This window comes from Falco cherrug, chromosome 5 (genome assembly GCF_023634085.1).
Source record: "Falco cherrug isolate bFalChe1 chromosome 5, bFalChe1.pri, whole genome shotgun sequence".
NCBI classification, from domain to species: Eukaryota; Metazoa; Chordata; class Aves; order Falconiformes; family Falconidae; genus Falco; species Falco cherrug.
This window is the reverse complement of record NC_073701.1, coordinates 46,805,004-46,824,809: the sequence shown is the minus strand read 5'-3', so window position 1 is coordinate 46,824,809 and position 19,806 is coordinate 46,805,004. Positions and strand designations below refer to the sequence as shown.

General features: G+C 38.9%; 1 protein-coding gene across 5 annotated transcripts in view; it reads left to right on the top strand.

Annotated features, from left to right (window-relative positions):
• The window catches only part of ANKS1B (ankyrin repeat and sterile alpha motif domain containing 1B), a 441,494-nt gene that overhangs the window by 271,477 nt on the left and 150,211 nt on the right, over positions 1 to 19,806 (top strand). For all 5 annotated transcript variants that reach the window (XM_027812345.2, XM_027812343.2, XM_027812342.2 and 2 more), the window contains one exon: positions 11,459 to 11,611. In XM_027812345.2, the coding sequence (XP_027668146.2) occupies positions 11,459 to 11,611 (153 nt within the window). The remainder of the gene's footprint in view (positions 1 to 11,458; positions 11,612 to 19,806) is intronic.

Genomic DNA, 19,806 nt, shown 5'->3' with positions numbered 1-19,806 from the left:
GAGCTAGAGAAAACGGTCCTTAAGGACCACATTTTTAACATGTCTTTGATGCAACAATGTTACACCAAAACACAAGCAGTCAAAGCTGAAGCTGTGTGTCACATTTCTTCGCTTAAATGACTCAGCAAGGCAAGAGAGCTTACACAGTAAAATACATAATTTCCTATTCAAAACTGAGTTCTTTTGAAGGCACAGCTGTCAGAATAGTTATGGGGCCCAAAAACTGGGATCATGGTAAGTTTTATCTGATGTAACCAACACTTGCTGTATTCACAACAGCTTGCTGAAGATCTAAAAAAATTTTCACATCCTGCATGGAACCATGAAACATTTCTGGATATCTGTGGATAAGTTCAGCTCTGTCATCATGCATTCAAAATAGTGAATACCATCTAAATATTTTAAGATCTCAAACCGTAATTGGATTCTCACTAATTTGAATTTCATATAGATAAAAATTCTTTTAGTTTGTTTTGAACATCTACCTGTTTTCTGTTCCTCATGTAATTTAAAACTTGATGACTCCTTGTGTTTTAGTACTTAATAACATTGCTGATGATGTTATTTTTTAGTTTTACTATTTATGTTTTGTGTCTGTGATACTTTTTAACTCAGATTTTGAGGTGGAAATAAAGTGCATTAAAAAACAACTATGGAACAACACTTCCTTAGAGCCATATACTCAGACAGTATTGAATAAGTTGAGGGTAAAAATGAAGTAACAAATCTATTGTCAAGGTTTTTAAATACTCTTTTTTTAAAAGCTTTTTTTGTTATTCTCATCAATATTCATCTCTGCAGCTGAAAATGCAACAGGCATTTAGTGGCTGAAAAGAAAGACTTTTTTTCACTGGTAATTGCTGGCTTCCTAAAGAGTGATGAATTTCTATATTTCAAACATGCATAGCCTATTTAAGAACGACTTTCTAGAGCTCGAAGGAGTCTTAAATAGGAAAGAACCCCACATATCTGTCCAAATATAGATGAATTAATCATTGTAGTTTCTATGAACTGTTTAGCCAGTGTAGATAGGTATGTTTACCCAGATTTCTCAAAATATTTTTCATTGCTGATTCTTTATTTGAGAAGGTAAACCTGTATGTTTGTAAAAGTTCATCAAAATCAAAATCTTTCAGTTAGATTTCTGCTTTTCAAAATACCCTTTATTCTTGTTGGATTAGAGCTAGTAGCCCAAATGCTCATCTTGCACTAATGCAATTTAAGTTATTCAAGTTTCACATTAATATTAACTACAGCACTTTATGGCTTATTATTATTAGATAAGGCTAAGACACTCCAGTAGAAATATCATTTGTAAAGTTAATTCTTGAAATGGAAATACTTTACACATGACATCACTCTTAGAGCATATTTCGTAGCAGAGATTGATACTGCATTTAAGATTTTATTGTGTGAAAAGAAGTAAATCAATAAATGTTTAGAGAAGGATTTTATGTGTTTTATTAAAAGGAAGTTCAGACACATTGGGAGGTAGAGATAATGTCTAAAAACTTACTGAATTTGCAAGTACGAGGACTTGAGAAAAAAAATTGATACTGAGGAAAAGAATGTGTGCAGGGTATGCTTCATTGTCTAAGAAAACAGTAGCAGTCACAACCTTAATTTTAGCCACACTTAAGTGACATAGGAAACCTAAGGAGCATTGTCAGTTTATTTTGGCATCCAAAACCTATGTGCAAGTGATTTCTCAATGGGTTCCTCAAAAACTAAAAAGGTTTTGAAAATGAGAATCATCCTAGCTTATCTGAGAACTTAGATAAGAAAAAAGATCTGGTTTGTGTGGGATGCTCAGTGTATGGCTCCTTCTCCCAGCACATAATGGGAACACATTCTCTCATTTGACAGATGGAAGAAGGATGTTAGCTGAAAGCAGGTTTCTCCTGGTTTCACAGCTATTCTTAAAGTGTGCAGCTTGTTCCTCCCTGCAGTGCTTCCTTCTTGTAGCAGTGGTGTGCAGGCAGCCAGCCTCACCAGCCAACAAGTAAGATATGAGCAGGCTATAAGCCTGTGCTCTCTGTGAGTAGTGTTATATGAGCAGTAAAGCTGTGCTTCCAAAAGTGTGGGATCTATTACTCATATGTAACACTTTTGTGCAAGCACAGTAAGTCTGGCATTTAGGAAAACAGAACTACCAGGCATGTGCACATTAACTGTGCTGTGTATGTAACAGAGAAAGACCACATCATATGTTTGCTAGTGATATATTGCTATTGGCTTAGACATCCCAGAGCTTAGCAAGCTGGTTTGAATCCTGGTGTTTAATTCTGTCATTTAGCACAGGTAAAAGGTAGATCATTCTAACTTGCATTACTAAAGACAGTGTCAAAACTAAAAGATGCTGCAAAGTGGTACCATAATGTTTATGAGTCTGGTTGTGACTCCTTGGTTCTGTTCTGCTGGCAGTGAAGATGAAAAACAGCATTGATAGGAAGTGCTTTCTACCCTGCTTCCTGATACCTCTGGGAATTATTTTCCTGGTTTGGAAGGAGGCTGCTCACTTGCTCATTACACTGCTGATAAGACCTTTGACCATGAGGACAGAAAAAGGTGTTAGAATCTGGCATAATACATGAATTTTTCAACTCTGAAACACAAACGTGTAGTCTACGTTATGTAAGTAATGCAGCAAAATAGGAATGGATCAGTAAGACACAACAGTTAGATACATCCATGCTATACTTTGGGGTGTTTACTTCAGTACTTCAGACTAGCTTTAAACTAGCCCTATAGACCAAATATCCCCTCCATGCATGTGCTTCAAAAATGTCTTATGAAAGCAGTCTCACTAACATATTCCTTCTTAACTGACCCTACCAGTGAGCCTGTCTAGATATGATGTCCTGTCATTTATCTGTATCATGTAGATAACAAGTAGCATGTCACTGGTCCTGCCACCATTGCCCATACAGTAAGTCTTACTTCTTTTCCTGCTTCTTTTATACTTTCTTATTTGGATTGGCTCCACAATCCCTATTGGCTGCTCTAAGAATAGCAGGCAAGGAAATATGCTATGTGAGAGGAAGCACTATCCTCTTTCTATGGCAACTAGACTAAGAGGACAACCTGAATGAGCTGTCTTAGACTTTCTGCACATCCTTTTGTCTGAGAAAGAAGACATGGACAATTGCTTTCTGGGAGTCTTTGCTGGTGTGGCTGTTCTGCCCCAGGTCTTCACCCTTCATATATTCATGGGTTCCATAAGGGCCACTGATAGGATCCACATTCCCATCTGCAACCTGTGCAGAGGCAGCTATAAACTACAAAGACTACCACTCAGTTGTCCCACCTCTTTACTCATTGAGGCATGTCTATGAACATATTTTCAGGTCATCAGAAGGACTTCTGATACACATATGGTCCATAATTCCAGTGCTGGATTCAGAGGAACAGTAGCATCTTCTCTATGGGCAGCAATAGCATTAGCAGCATCCGGGTACCACCTGCATCATAGGAAGTGCTATGCACCCACTGCATCACCAGTCATGAGACCATACATGACTCGAGCAAGCACCCAGTTTAACTGTAACTCTGTCACATGCTGTGTAAAAGGAAACTGGGGCTTTTGCCATCTGCCTCCAAGATAGCAGGCTGCATGGCAGACTGGACACAAGTATTTCCAATGTTTTCCCGAAGTACAGGTCTGGGCTGTGCAGAGCACAGCTCCTGTGAGGACACAGTGAAGTCTTTTTAACTTTTTATGAGACTGAAATAGCAAAGAGCAGTTTCTTCGACACCTGTAAGCACGGCCCTCTGTTCTCTTTGAATCTTCTCAGAGCATCAAGGATGGCACTTATCTCCAGGCTGTTGCACATTCACAGATGAAGGGAAGACCAATGAGGATTGACTGGAGTAGGGCAAGGAAAATATGACTAACTCTGAATGTCTTTTGCAGTGTTTCAAATGTAATGGGAAGATTACAAGGAAATTGATCTCTGTTTCCTTGTGTCATTGAATTTCTAGGCCCACTCCTACCTCCACACAAAGGGAGTGAAGATGTCTTTATGGCCTCTGAGGCTTACTGGCTTCACCTATTCACTCCTCAATGGCACTGGGTTGATAGATGTGTTTATTCTGCCTGCTGTTGTGTGGCTGTTAATTTCTGTCCCCAGTGCTATCTGGAAACTACGCAGGCCGTTTCACTATAAAAACAATTCCAGTTGGAGTTGCTAGAAGACAGTTGGTGAGATGGGAGGAATGAAAGGCTAACAAGGCCTGTGTAAGTGACTGCCTCGACTTGGGGAGGAAGGAGGAGTAAGACCTAAACACAGCTGAAGAGTCAGGGCTGACTAGGTCAGAGGGACTTTTCTATGTTCCCTCTTGCCAAGAAACCCTCCTCTATGTCCTCCTCCCCCTCCTCCAGAGAGAAAAGAGCTTTTGTTCCATCCTCTCCCACTCTTCATCTTCATGATTCATCTCTCTCTGCCTTTGGTTGACACAAACCATTCAGAGAATGACTCTCCCCTTTCAGTCTTACAATGGGCTGTTAGTACCTTGTATTCAAGACATTGTGCCCCAGAGGGTCCCCAGCTGGACCTCTTCAGTCTCAGAAACTATCTCTGCCTGCACAGCATGCTGTGGTCAAGTTCTTTATAGCTGTCCACATGCAGATGTTCAAAGGTCTCCAGAGAGGCACCAAGGTGGCCTCTGGAGATGCCATGAGCAGCCCATGGTTTATAATCCCTGCTACCCAGCCCCAGAAAACAGGTTTGCTAGGGGAGACATCCAGCATTAAACAAAAGCTAAATATTGTAGCGACCAATAACACAAACATTTTCCTGAGGGCTGGTACAGCCCACCATGGACTAGCAATGACAGAAACTGGCTGGTGTGGCCTATCAAAACAGGCAGGAGCAGCACTTGCAGTTGTGGGAAGAACAGAAGAGGTTCCAGCAGTCACCACAGTCTCTTGCAACTTGAATATCTAGAAAGGGTCTGCAAGAATGAGATGCATGAATGCCTAGCCACAGAAGCAGCATTTCTTCTCAGGATTAGCCCTGCCTCCTTCTTCATCTGTTTCTGGTTGCTTCTGCAGCTAACCTACCAGTCACTGCACTGAAGCATATTTAGACACCTCTGGACTCCTCGCAGCAGTCATCCTGATACTGACACCAGATTATCTTGCTATCAGGAAGCTTTCAACTTTCTTACAGCACAGGTTGATGAGCAGCATCATTTCCTTGGGGCTCTAGTTAACACCCTATGGGATTTGCTGTGAAGCTGAAGAGACTGATGGGGTTTTTGACCAGCACAAAAGGTAACATTAGTAAAAGATGGATGATAATAAAATCATTGTAGAAGCAAAAAGAAATTCAGCAAACAGTGTTTTGAACAAGACAACAGAAAGTGAGGCAATTAAACCAGAAAAAGTATCAAGGAAGGAAAGGATGCAAGTCATGAAGAGTTAAGGGCAGATGTCAGCAAATACAAAGATATATCTCCACATTTTGTTGTGTGTTCTCTCCCACTGAAAGACTCGGTGGTAAAGTTGTCAACCGCTTGATTCAGATCTTTGTGTCCCTGTTAGGGGTTGAAATGTGTTTGGTGCATGACTGGTGCACCAAATCTTATGGTCTATGTTGCAAAATAGAGACAATCATCAAGTTACTTTTAAATCTGTGGCACCAAACCATAGTACAGTTGGGCCAAAAAGGTCACCACTAGTTCAACCCCTGAGTGGGATAAACAACTAAAGGTGCAGTTGATAGCATCTCATCTAAAGTAAACCAGGCAGAGCTACTCAGGATCCAGCACAGGATGAAAGTTTAACTTTGGAGATGTCAGTCTGTGGTAATATCCAGTTTTTGAAAGCATGCCTGTCAATCTGTAACTCTATGCACTGAAGTACCAACAAATATCCACAGGACTGCTTTTAGGAATTATACTCATAGAAACTCATGAGATCAAAGGCCATAGCTTCCACCAAGTCCACAAATTCCAGATTTAGTTCTTCTTAAGATTACAATACATGCAACAGAACTGTCCTGAATTGCATAGACCATCCTCAGTAACACTGAATGAGACCTGTTCTTCCCTGGTCCCAGACATTTTGTCTGTTGAAGAACTAGGAAGTCTTTGCAGTCTTCTGGATTTAGATCTGTTTAAATTTTTACAGAAAATAAATGTGCGTGTGCATCTATTTGCCTTTAAATTCAGAAGACAGATTCCAACTGCAAAAAACATAGAAAGAGTACCTATTGCAATGCTTGCAATCTTAGGTAGGAAACTCTGAACCCAGTTAGTGGTATTCTGGATTCACCATCAGGGCAGGATTCTGAATCAAGCAACACTGTGAAGTGTACATGCCTGTACTGTCTTTTTATAGACTTTCTATATACTTCCACAAGAAGACGGAAGGCTTTTGATTAGCAGAAAGAAAAGTCAAACATTAATAGAACACAAGCTTCAATAGTTAACTTATTAAATGCGTGACAAGGTAGACAGATTAGAAAACCAAAAGCTTTATATACAGCTCTTCCTCACCCATTGCGTCTTGCAGGCAGGTCCCTGCTTTCACTCAGTGCCTTTCTCAACGGGAGCAAATGCAAAGTCTTCTCAGCTCCTTAGGGAGTTGTGCCCATCCCCTGTGAGAGCTGCCTCTCTTCTGCTGACTGCAAGCTCAATTTCTGCACAGGTGCTGCAGGCACCAGCTCTGTGTGGTGCCCCTGTGCCAGCCAGGCCCTCTGGTCTTCAGAAGTGTCACTCTTCTAAACCCTTTATTTCACTGCTGCAGAGGAGGAATGAGGCCCTCTTCCAACAACGTGGGTCCAACTGATCACATTTGTAAAGTACATAATATATAACAGACAACTCACAAAGACAGGGAAAAAAGAACTGATAACTTCCCCATTACAATCCAGAATTATTTAGATTGGTAGTTGATAGTTCCATACAAGTTTCCAAAAGTGCTGCTTAAATCTCTTCGATAAGACAGCAATTTAAAAGCAAGCAAGGTCTTTTACAACCAAAATGATTCTATGATTCTATTATATGCTTGCTAAGAAGGTCTTTCTTGCAAAGCAACACAAGTGTAAATTCACTGTAATCATAGCCATCACTTAAAAAGCTGTGAAAGTCAAGTCATGTCTTTTTCCTTATACAGCAGATAAAAAGTTTGATTCTAACACACACAGTGTTAAGATCCACCAGATAGCAATATTACCTGTAGAGAAAATAGCATTAGTTCCCCATCTGTCTGAGAGTATCAGGGAAAACCAGTAATAGTTTGTGTTACTGAATTCACCTTGATGCTTCTTGTGCATATGTAATTACTTTGGAGCTCCGTTCATGTTTATTTGACTATCTTTCAGAGACAAAAACTCAGGTACCTTTTATCCTAATGTGAAATACTGTATAATTGTAGCAGTGATGCACCTGTAAAAAGTCTATGTACACACTCTCTTGTAAAGGATTTCTCAACCCGTTAGAATGCTACTTGACTCTACTATTTTATTATGAGAAACAGCTCTTTCTAGCTTCTGCTTTCTATTCATTCCGAAGGAACTGATACTAGTGATAGATCAATAGGACCCTGGAGAGAAATCTCCTATGGTTTGTGTCTTCTTCCATGCCTCGTTTATATAATATTTCCTTAAACATTTCTCTTTCTCTAAGTCCTATGGGCTCTATTCCTAACCTTTTCCATAGTCAGCATGCTGAAATTGTCTGCAGTGAAACAGCTAACATTGATACTGTTCTTTAACGATAACAACTGAATGAACTAGTAGCAGTGTCTGCGGAAGAACAATACTGCCCCTGTTTAGGAGCAGTTACTACTTGAAATCTGTAATGACTTGAAGCTTAGAGATTTTATACTGCTCTGCATCAAATAGTATGCATGTAGCTGCTTAGACGTTTGACACCACTGGTGCATGTGTGGTAGCTGGTGCAAAATGATTGAAATATTGTACATGGAAGTGAAGTCAGTAGGTAGGAAAAAAATCAATCAGCAAATAACATCAGCAAGAAAGGCTACAGGGTGCTAATGATCTGTGAAAGAAGTCTAAGATCATGGAGCAGTATAAAAATTAAAAAAAAAAAAAAATAGTTCAAGAGCCATGACCTGTTAATCCGGACCGGGATAAGATGCAGTTAAACTGGATCTCTAGCAGCACATCCAGACAGCTACTTCAAAGTGGTCTGGGTTTTTTTTATTTAAAAACTACATAACATTTTATATGAAAAGCAGATACTATTAATGATACTATCACATCTAGATTACCAATCTGTCTGTCAATAAATATTTGAAAGGAAAACATTCAGCCAGCTATGAATGACAGTTAGTAAACCAGTTGATGTTATTAACAGACAGGACAAAACTTTCCATACAGGAGGATGGATTCTGAAAGTTTATTAATTTTCATATATTAGACACATTTTAGAAAATCTGTTTTAGATAGAGAGTGGTTCTTGGTTCATGACAAAAAAAATACTGGTTTTGTGCTGAAACTGCTTGCAGATACTCTAGTTCTAGGATTAATTTTCTGTGATAGGAGCAGCAGGAGGGGGCTGTCCCTCCAGGGCAGGTGGGCTGGGAGCTGAGGGGAGGCAAGTGGGGCAGGCAGGGAGCACCAGCACAGGGTGGGTGGCCAGGGATGGTGGCAGTGTTCGTGAACAGCCACAAATCCAGGGCAAATCCACAGGGACGAGGGTGGGACAAGGTCAGTTCAGGAGGGTGAGCCGGTAGGTGAGGATCAGCAAGGTGCATGTCCAGGCACAGATGTACCTACAGCATAGCTTGAGCAAGTGTCAGGGACCTGGATCTGAGTTTACATGCAGCTCCGGTGGAAGGTGGGGTGGCCTTAACCAGGCTTTTCACTGCTCTTTCTTACACAGGTCTGGTCCAAGGCTATGCAGCTTCACGATCCCCGTTGTGGCCTTGAACACAGGGAGCCAGATCTCTGGGACAGGGAAAGGGAAAATGCTTGTAGAGCCTGCTGCTGCCCAGCAACAGGCCTGTGCATTTCATGTAGGCTGTTGAATGACCTGATGACAATTTTATCTACTGGCACCAAATCCAAAGAGTGAAATTTTCACGTTTCATCTCTTCTGAGCCTCTTGCTTACTGGATTGTTCACCTGTGCTTGCTTGCCTGCCGCCCTTTGCAACACACAGTAGTAGAGTGACATCTATTTTAACAACCCTTTTGACAGAGATCTCCAGTGGGAATTGAGAATTCAGAAACTTCCCATGCTGTGTTTGCTTTTCACAAAGGCTGATGGGTTACCAGAATTACAGACCAGACTGCACAAGTTTTCTCAATCAGCAGGGTAAAAAACAAACAAACATGTTAAAATCAGGATTTATTAAACAGAAAGATCAAATAGTAATAAACAAAAGAAATTATTTGCATAATGTGCCCCTTCTGGATACGCTGAAAATTGTTTTGAAGGTGCTTCACTTTTCTATGTTAGGGAAAGGAAACAAAAAATACCTTCTATCTTTCATAAGTCATGAGTTCCCTGTGGGATCTGTACACCTTCTTCATGTCTCCTCTGTATTACATTTTTTTGTTCTTCAGTTTATTGGATCCTTTCTTTTCAAATGCCTGTTGTTTAAACATACCTAATTTCGAATCAGTTCTTGAAATAAGCTTCCCAGGAGTCAGTGCTCCGAGGGTCCTACAATGTTTTTGCAGTCTGCTGGACAGACTAGTGTCAGTCTAAAATTTGAAGTAAGTCTGAAGGACAATGAAAGAAGAATTTGCCATGCTTTTCACATCTTAAGAATTTCATTCTAAATTAGGATGAAACTAAATTTCAAAATGTTAAGTTCAACAACAAATTGAACTCTCACTTTCTAGTGACTCCTTTGTTACAGAACTGACCTGAAAGGTGATGATTCCCATTGTTAATTATGTGATTTATCTTGTCTCTCTTTTATGATTTAAGATAATGATTTCACTATATCATCTAAATATTTCCATTAAGATTTTATATCCAACATCTGCAGCAAAAGAGCAAAGAGTAAACTATCATATCCACAATGCAGTGTGCCTGCATCTCTCTCTCCGATACTGCAGGAAACCAAGATCAAGATCATGACATGCTGGCTTTCTGCATTTGAACAGACAGATCAACGAACACTACTGCAGTTTTCAAATGCAGACTATATTTTTTTTCCTCTGCTTTGAATTCAAATTGTATTTCAAATAAACTCTGATAAATAAATCGGTTCAGGCAAGATACTAAGATCAGAATTCTCTCCTTTTTAAATTACTTTGTCAGTCACTTCAAACAAGCTCAAATCATGACATTTCTGCCACACTTCCTTTGTTTCTCAAAAAGCAGGAATGTACATAAGCCGGCTTTCACCATGAACGGTGTCTCCCTTGCACCATCAGGAGATGCAATGCAAAACACAAGGTTTCTAAACCTCTAAAGCTTAACAGTTTACCAGTTCAGTGTATTACCAACTTAGCAATAGTTACACTTCTTCAGAAAGATGATATGCTTATACTACTATTGCAAATTGAGGCTATAATTTTTTCTACCTCTACTACTATTGCAAATTAAAATTCATAAAAACAGTAGCGCATAACAGGCTGTACAGGCAGAGGCTTTAAACATTTTTATCTTTAATGGCTAGCTTGAAAATCTTCACTTGTGTCTCTCTGCACTGAGAGGCAAATGTGAAAGACAAACTGCAGCTCTTTACTTCTTAGTAGCTTAACAAAATTCAGAAAAATAAGATGCCAGTGGTATTTCTTAGTTTTTTATTTTTGTTATTATGCTTTCTGTGCTGATGTTGCTATATAAATGCAAGTAATACGCTTCTGTGTATGTCATTTTGTCAATTCCATTCCAATAATATTTGGTTCAATTGTCCAATCTTAAGCAAACTTTGAGACAGAGCAATCTAAAATGTTAAATTCCCAGGAGTTCCATAAAAAATATGGCCAGGTGGAGGAAAGAGACTTTTTTAAACATCCCCTGAGGAAGGAAAAATATAGTGCAACTTCAACCATTATGAAATATCTGGTAACCTAGTAGGAGAGGTAAATTAGGAATAATAAAACCAAGGCAATATGTTTCACTTGCATTCTGATACCAGAAGATACATTCCTCAGACTAATTTTTTCTCCTTCTATGAAATCTTAGTGCAAATCTGACATTTTTGTGCAGTCGGGATACTAATAATGTCTCTTTCACCCTTTTGCCTTCCCTCACTTAATGGATTCTCTGATGTCTCATAAGAACTGAACTCCAGCTACAGTCTTAATATACTCTGGTTTAAAAGGCAAACATCTATAAGAATCCATTGAAAATTTAAGTTTTATTAGTGCTTTTGCTCACAGAATTGCTTCATGTACTAATCATTAAAAGAATGTTGATCAGAGAATAAGATCACTCTGACCCAAAGAAAATAATACACATAACTGCTGTTCTGGAAAACATTTAATGAGTATCATCAGTAATTCTTACATGTTCTTGTTTTTCAGATGAAGCAGATCGGTCATGATGGCTACAACCCCACATCTGTAGCTGAATGGCTGGATTCCATTGAACTGGGTGACTATACCAAATCCTTTCTAATTAATGGCTATACATCGATGGACCTTGTGAAAAAAATCTGGGAGATTGAATTAATTAATGTAAGTTGATCAATTTATAGCAGTAGTTCCTCCTAAATATGTTACAGTACTTGTCCTTACATATCAAAGAGAAAAAACAAAAGCGAATTGCACTACAAATACTGTCATCAAGTACTGTTACTGATTACAGCTTTAATGCTTATACCTGGGTTGACTGTACCGTTTGCTTCCATTTGCTTTGCCATTGTAGTATTCAATCAGCATGATTGTGTCTGCTTTCAGGATGCTGAATGACATTTAAGAATGTATTTTGGCAGTTTAGGGCTACAAAGCATAAATCTTTGCTTTTAAAGTGCATAGCAACAGTACTTCTTGTAAAGATACTTACAGTTCACTTTTCCACATGCTTTAGCTAAATTAAACATAAAGAAGACATAAATATAGTTAATAAGTTATGCTAAAGGAAGAAAATATTTTATTTAATAATCACTTTTATTTGAAACTTTATTTACATGTATCAGTTAGATTAGATGCCCACATATGGGCAATGAAAAACTTAATGTGGACTGCACTGCAGAGTAATTTGGAATGAGATGAAATTTGCACTGTTACAGTGAAGACATTGACAGTACAACTTTGCCAGTGGAATTCTCATGTAAGTTATGCATCTGAAACTGAGTTGTTTCCTTTTATAAAAGAAAGTTGATTATAGCTTTGGATCTGCTGTGGCTTTTGCAATCAACTGTGTTGTCAGTTTATCTGAACTTTAGGGCTATCTCTCCATGCAGAAAAGCCCAGTATCATATTTTATTGGCTCTTCACAGACAAAAGGCTGTGCTTTTCCTTACATTATAGGAGATACTGCATCTTTGCCTCTAATTAGTACCTAACTCCCAGAACAGTCAAAGGGCTACCAGTAACCATAAGCAATCAAGCATAAGATAAAGCATCTGATAACAGCTTTATACCGGGAAACAGTTTCCAGTGTGTCCCAGGCTGGAGAAATTGAGAACATAATGATAGTGTGAAGCTGTGTTTCAACACAGTAACTTGTGCATGATGCGCAAGCAGGTATAGCCCAATACCAGCATTTAAAGGAAAGGGGAAAAAAAAACAAAAAACAAAAAGAAAAAGAAAAAGAAAAAAAAAGGTGGTATTTCATATTACCTGGAAGACAAAACCATTGCATGTTAGAATTTCTTTTCTTGCTGTCACATTAATTGTAATGTTGACTAGCACAAAAATGTAGAAGAGTAAAGACCAAACCCTTACATGTTATGTCTGTTGTATTCAATGTATGTTGTAGGTGTATAATTGAAATCAGGATATGATTGATGCTATTATGGGTGTCTGCTGCTAAACTATTTATAACAGATTTTTTTTTTCTGTAAGTGGCTGGAATTTTAATAACTGGGGACCCTTTGCTCCAGAAGCTAATATAGATTAACAGCTAGCAATGAGGAAAAAACTGGAAGACTGTACTCATATTGTTTTTGTAACTTAATTTTGCATCCCATTTTGCCACAATCAATTCAGAAACAAATTACCCTTTAGCTCCCCCAAGTGGATCATTAAAACCTCATTAAAGGCTTGTGGTTTGATTCCAAAGGGAAGTACCTGCACTGCAGTTAAGAATACACTTCTGTGAAATCAGTATAAACCAGACCAGTATATATTCCTCTAATTTTAAAGCTTAATATCATGTTCTTTTTGAAGGCCTGCACCTCTTGGGAAAACACTCCCTTTTGCCATGAGTTGCAAAAAAAAGCTGTTAAATAGTTGTTTAAGTATTTGTATAGATACAGATACCTATAGAGATAAATATTTCTCCCACATGATATAATATTGGATTATATTGCTCAAGAGCATAGCAAATAAAAAAGTTTTACATTCTCAGAATTTCTATTTTAGTGCAGTCAGTAGGTATTTGATTCCCACCAATCAGTAGTAGCTAACTATAATGATATAATGTTCACTGAGAAAATATGTAGCTTAGAAAAGTATTTACTGTTATTTCGCTGTTTCAGTTGAGGGGAATCTTTCAGAAATGGACAAGAAATTGGTTTGAAATATTGTGCAGTTCTGGCAGAACTAGATACTTATCCCTGACAAGCAAGCCTGCTGCCTGAAATCAATTTCAGAGGTCTCATTTCCCATTCAGGTGATGGCAAACAAGAACTTACTACAGAAAGTTTTTCATAAAGGAATGCATAAAGGTCACAGCCACTAACTCTGGAATAGGACTCCTATCTTGAGTAGGTCAGAATGCAGGTACTTGAAAAATAAGAAGAAAAACAGACTCAGCATCCTGGGAAGAATTCAGAGTACCCTTGGTATGGAGGCTCTTGGTGTTTAAGTTATAGATGGAGCAAGAAGTTTCGTTTGCACTTATGCCAAATACACAATAAAAATGTATAAAAGGCTACAGATATGGTAACTTTTGTCATTTTAGCCATCATTTTAAACAGGTGCAGCCACTGAATTTGACATAAAAGCCATTCCTGTTTTGGTGCAAGAAATCCCTTAGTTCATATTTGGTGCTTCTTCTGTTAAGCCATTGGGTAATCATCCATGGCTTCTGAAGGGTTAGAAACAGATTTGAAAATAGAGATAATATCTTCTGTTAGGTAAACTAGCATAGCTGAAAGGACAGAGGAGAGAAGGGGTCATTTAATTTTTCACAAGTCCTTCTTTACATCTTAAAAAATGAAAATTCTTTACTATTTTCTTTCTACACTTTTTGTGATCATTAACCTACATGCCTGTTGATGAATTTCATGAAGTTTTAGATTTTTTCTCCTAGATCTAAACTAGTAACAAGGTCATCCTTTATCATAATGTGTCTTAATATACTTTGAGTATTACTTGTCACATGACTCTGTATTACTTGTCACATGACTCTGAACTTCCATGTGTGATGCTGACCAGGATACTTTTCTTCTACTAATCTATTCAATTAAATTATTAAAGCAAACTGATCATTTTTTGAAAGACAGAAAAAAGAAAGCACATTCTGAAAGTCTCCCTGCAGCTGAATGAAGCTAGCCTCCCTAAATTCCCTTTATAAACTGTAAAGTATGGTTAAAGAAAGGATCAGCCAGAGGGTGATTCCGAATGGTTAAATTATGGTTAATTATCTGGATTGCTTCCGAGGGGACTTTGTCTCTCCTTACTGGCACACAGAGGTGCTGAGATTAGCTTTAGTGCGAGTGTTGATCTGCTTGAAGGTAGAAAGGCTCTGGACAGGCTGGGTCGATGGGCCAAAGCCAGTTGTGTGACATTCAACAAGGCTAAGTGCTGGGTCCTGCACTTGGGTCATAACAATGCCATGCAGCACTACCTGCTTAGGGGAGCATGGCTGGAAAGCTGCCTGGTGGGAAGGGACCTGGGGGTGTTGGTCAGCAGCTGCCTGAACATGAGCCAGCAGTGTGCCCAGGTGGCCAAGAAGGCCAACAGCATCATGGCTTGTATCAGAAGCAGTGTGGCCAGCAGGACGAGGGAAGTAATCGTCCCCCTGTACTTGGCCCTAGTAAGGCCGCATCTTGAATCCAGTGTTCAGTTTTGGGCCCCTCACTCAAGAAGGACACTGAGGTGCTGGAGCGTGTCCAAAGAAGGCAATGAAGCTGGTGAAGGGTCCAGAGAACAAATCCTTTCAGGAGTGGTTGAAGGAACTGGGGTTGTTTAGTCTGGAGAAAAGGAGGCTGGGGGGAGACATTATCACTCTTGACAACTACCTGAAAGGAGGTTGTAGCCAGGTGGGTGTCAGTCTCTTTTCCCAAGTAGCAAGTGCTAAGATGAGAGAAAATGGCCTCAAGTTACACCAGGGGAGGTTTAGATGGGATATTAGGAAAAAATTTCTTCACTGAAAAGGTTATCAAGCACTGGAACAGGCTGCGTGGGGAAGTGGTTGAGTCACCATCCCTGGAGGTGTTTAAAAGATGTGTAGATGTGGCACTGAGAGACATGGTTTAGGGGCAAACTTGGCAGCCTTAGGTGTGTATAGTTGGACTCAATGACCGTAAAGGTCTTTTACAACCTAAATGATTCTGTGATTCTATGATTCTATGGTTCCATGATTACAGTTAACCTTTGTGAGTTACCTCTTACTCCCATAGGACACTGGAATGAGCAGAGCTTTTAATCTTCTTATCTACCTAAAAAAACCTGTTCTTACTCTATTTCCAACACTTTTTAAACATCCTTGGAAGTTACCATCTAGGCAAGCACATTTAAAAGAAACTGCGAGGAGAATATGAGAGGGGGAGAAGGTCTAGGACACCAGTAGTAAAGGCCAACTTCCCTCAGCTTCTCTGGTTCTTCAGCTACCTTATTGGCATTAAGAAACAAATTTAATACACATTTTCCTGCAATTTGTTGCGAATTACTCTAGCAAGGTAATGTCTGCTCTATCTTAAGTACTAGTTTCTTTCAGACTTTAGGTATACGTATATAGTGTGCGTGTTTCTTTAAGTACAAACAAGCAGCAGTTACTTAAAGCATTTGAATTGGAAGAGTCATTTTAAAAAGTTATTCGTGTTTCTTGCAAGCTTCCACCAGCATTCTCAGTCCTTTTTTAACAAGCCAGCTTTGAAATTTAGATTCTGTTTTACTAATTCATTTATCATTTAGATCAAGAATTTTCCCAGATCCATTTGCTTCATTATTTTCTCATGTTTGAGCTTCCTGGGAAGATTTCTTCTTATTTCCTTATGCTGGGATTGTAAGTATTCAGAATGCCTTCTCCCAGGATTGGCTTTCCCAATGCTTCTGGTTTTGTCTCCCAGGTTTCTTGGCTCATTAGAGAGATCAGATTCTGTACCCAAATTCAGATATCATTTATATGACTCTGTAGCTACATGGAACTTTTCTGAAATAGATATAATCTGCTGAAAAAAAAGTCCACTATGTTCTGAAATCCCCTAATTCATCCAAAGTGTGCACCTGTGCTTTAAAGTATAAATGTTCTTCTACATGACTAATCATATTATTCTTGTCTGTTATACTGTATTACTTATGTAACCCTCCCCCTCGGGGAGTCACTCTGTTCAGGGAACTTTCACCAAAAAGATTCTTCAGGCAAGATATAAACAGCTTAAAAGCACAAAGCTAGTTATTTATCGTCTAACACACACAATACATTGTAGGACTAATGAACTAGGCATTAAATCAACCCCCACCAAATGAGTCACTAAGTCTAATGGGCAAATAGTCATCACTCAGGTAGGGGGGGGCTCGCCTCTGTTGCTCCCTGGAACAGGCTGATCTATGATGTTGCTGAGTTGCTGTCTTCTGATTTCCCTTTTTTTCCTTGGGATTTTATACCTTTTCATGTGAGTGCTGTTATGCTTGAATCCTTGAGGTGCCAGTTTCCCCTGTCCCAACAATCTTACGTCTCCAACTTTACCTTTCTTACCTCGCATGCTTCCACCCTGTGCACTCTCTCACAGTTCCTTCTCATGCCCTAGCAATTTTCTCAGAAGAAAACTGAGAATGGTTGCACAGCTGTGCTGTACTGAAACAAGGCCTTGAATCACAGATAGCCAAAGTCCTGGGAGAAGGGTTACATGTAAGTGGCCTGGTTTACGTTTCTTCTCAATTAGTTTATCCTGCATTGTGAGCTTTTGTTTCTGTACATCCATCTTTCACATGGATGATTCAGTCTTTGTCTTCTGTGAAATTAACGTTTACCAAATGTTTTCTTGAACTCAATTACTGTCCAGATTTTCAGGTTTTGGGGAAGTGTTTTTGATACTTTCTCACAAATTGCATTCCTGGTTCACTTTAGGATATAATGATTGCTGTTCAGGATCACATCAAAGATACTAGAAAGATAAAATAGCTACCAATGGACTGCCTTCCATTAGTTTATGAATAAACACTTTGGACTCTCTACAACATCACTGACAAGTTCCACAATTTATTATTTACTGTGTGAAAAAGTGATTGTTTAATTTTATTTAAAGCTGCTACATGATTCACTGCAGTCTACTAGATTTTGTACTGCAGGAGTGAAAAAGCATGAAAATGGCCACGCTGAAACAGATCAGAGGCTCTACACAGCCCACTGTGATGTCTATAAAAATGACCCTAAATAGATGGCCAGGGAAGGCTACATGGATAGGACAAGCATATTGTGAGTTATCTGCGTAGCATTTTTCTTATCATTAATATTTTTTGGCTTAGGGGCTTCTTGAATTGGGCCAGTTCTTCCCAAGTGGTCCTTGTCTTTTTTTACCTCAAATGATTTATTATCGTCATTGAGTTTTGTGATCTTAATGCTAGTCTTCTTTCCTACAGAATTTATAAATATACTGAACAGCAGAGGTCCATTCACAGATCACTTCAGGAACTCACTGGAAACCTTCTTCCACTCTGAGAGCTACAGTTTCCTGGTTTAACCAGCTATTTATCCATGAAAGAACCCTTTCTTATGGCTTAATACCATGACTTGGGGGGGGGGGGGGGGGGGTGTGTCTTAAAAGGCCTTTAAGAGTGGATTCATCAAAAGACTTCAGAAATCCAGGCAAACAAGCAGATCGTCAACCTTCTCTACATATTTTTTGAGTGTTTCAGAGAACACCAATAGTCTTTTGAGGTGTGAGGTGCCTTTACATGCAGTCACTTTAACTCTTCCTGGTTATATTTATCCATGTGTCCACTACTAGCATGCATTATTAAATTCCTACTGATTTGCCTGGGAAAGGCTGAGAGGCCAATATTTTCATGAATCTTCCATGAAATTCTTCAAAAATTGGCATCAATTATGTCATGCTCAGGTCATCAGATAAGAAGAAGGTTTTAGGGGGAAAATTACACATCATTGCTAGCAATTCAGGAAGTTCATCCTTGAATTCCTTCTCTATCTCTTTTGTGCTGTAGTTCATTATACACGCTTCTATCATTTCTCCTTTTAGCCATCTCATTTGCAAACTGAAGAGCCTTAGTCCATTTAGCCATATCATACTTCCAGAAATCCTTGTTCTGTATCTTTCTAGTCCTTCTCTGTACAGCTCCAACATGCAGAATGCCAGCCGTGTCTAATTTCAAAGTCAGAGTTACTTTATACATACTTAGTTTGAGCCTATAGCTCTAATAGAAACCACTGTATTAGTTCTGAAAACTCTCATGAGTCCTTAGCCAGCTAATGCACCTACGATGTCAGTACAACTTACAGTCTCTGCTTAAAGAACATCAAAATGGACCACATACTACATTCAGATTCCTTGACCAGGTTAGTGTCTACCTTACCAGCCTTTCCATCTGCTCCAGCAAAGCAGACAGCAACCTCACAGCTTGACTGGGTAATACATACCAAATGGATATATTTTGTACAGTGCTCACTTGACAGCTTAATTTCCCATGCTCCATAGCATGAAAAGATGTCTTTTTCTTAGGAGGGCTGTCCTTCAGATTCTGTTTGACAAATTACTCTGCAACTCTTCTTCTCTTGTTACTTCTTAATTTTTAAAGTGTGCCACTTTGCAGATGTGGTTTTTGAAGAGGAATGAAACATTACATCTCAGTAACATATTTTCAGACATTGCAACTGCAAACCTGCAGTTCCTGTTCCTTTTCCTCTCTACCTCAGAGCCTAAGCTAGATTTCAGATCACTGAAAAGAATTAAGAGTGCTTGGAGCCACCATCCTTTCTAATCTCCCAGAGATACTGCTGACTGATAAAAATGCCCATAGCTCTGCCGGTAGTTGCTTTCTAAATGGCTCCAACAATTCTGATAATCAGAAGAACTTTCAAGACCATGAGTCTGCATTAGCAATCAGCTGTGGGATCTCAAGTTATTGGGTAGTGGTAAAAATAACTTCTATAGTTGTTGAGTTTAGAAAAATCTCTGTATGACCTTCTTTGTTCGCTCTTTCCAAACATTCAGGAGCATATTACTAGTGTACTTGATTAAGAAAGTACTTGAAGTTAATTATGTGAACAAATACTTTTAAAACAGCCATGCACATGTGTGTATGTATGTATTTATATATAAATGTGTATAATTGAACATAAAGAATTCACCAAGCTAAGTGATGGATTATCACATTTCTAATGCAAATGCCACTTCTGTAGAGACAACCGTGTTGATGTACTTGTGCAAAACTAGAAGCCTTGTATTTCACAGTTTCTAGGTAACATAAAATGCTTGAGAATGTTTCTGATATCCTGCAAAAACAAATGTGCCGGTTGTACTGAGGAACAGATATTTCTAGCCTTTGAATTTTTTATGGGAATTTTTAAAATTCTCTGCCAG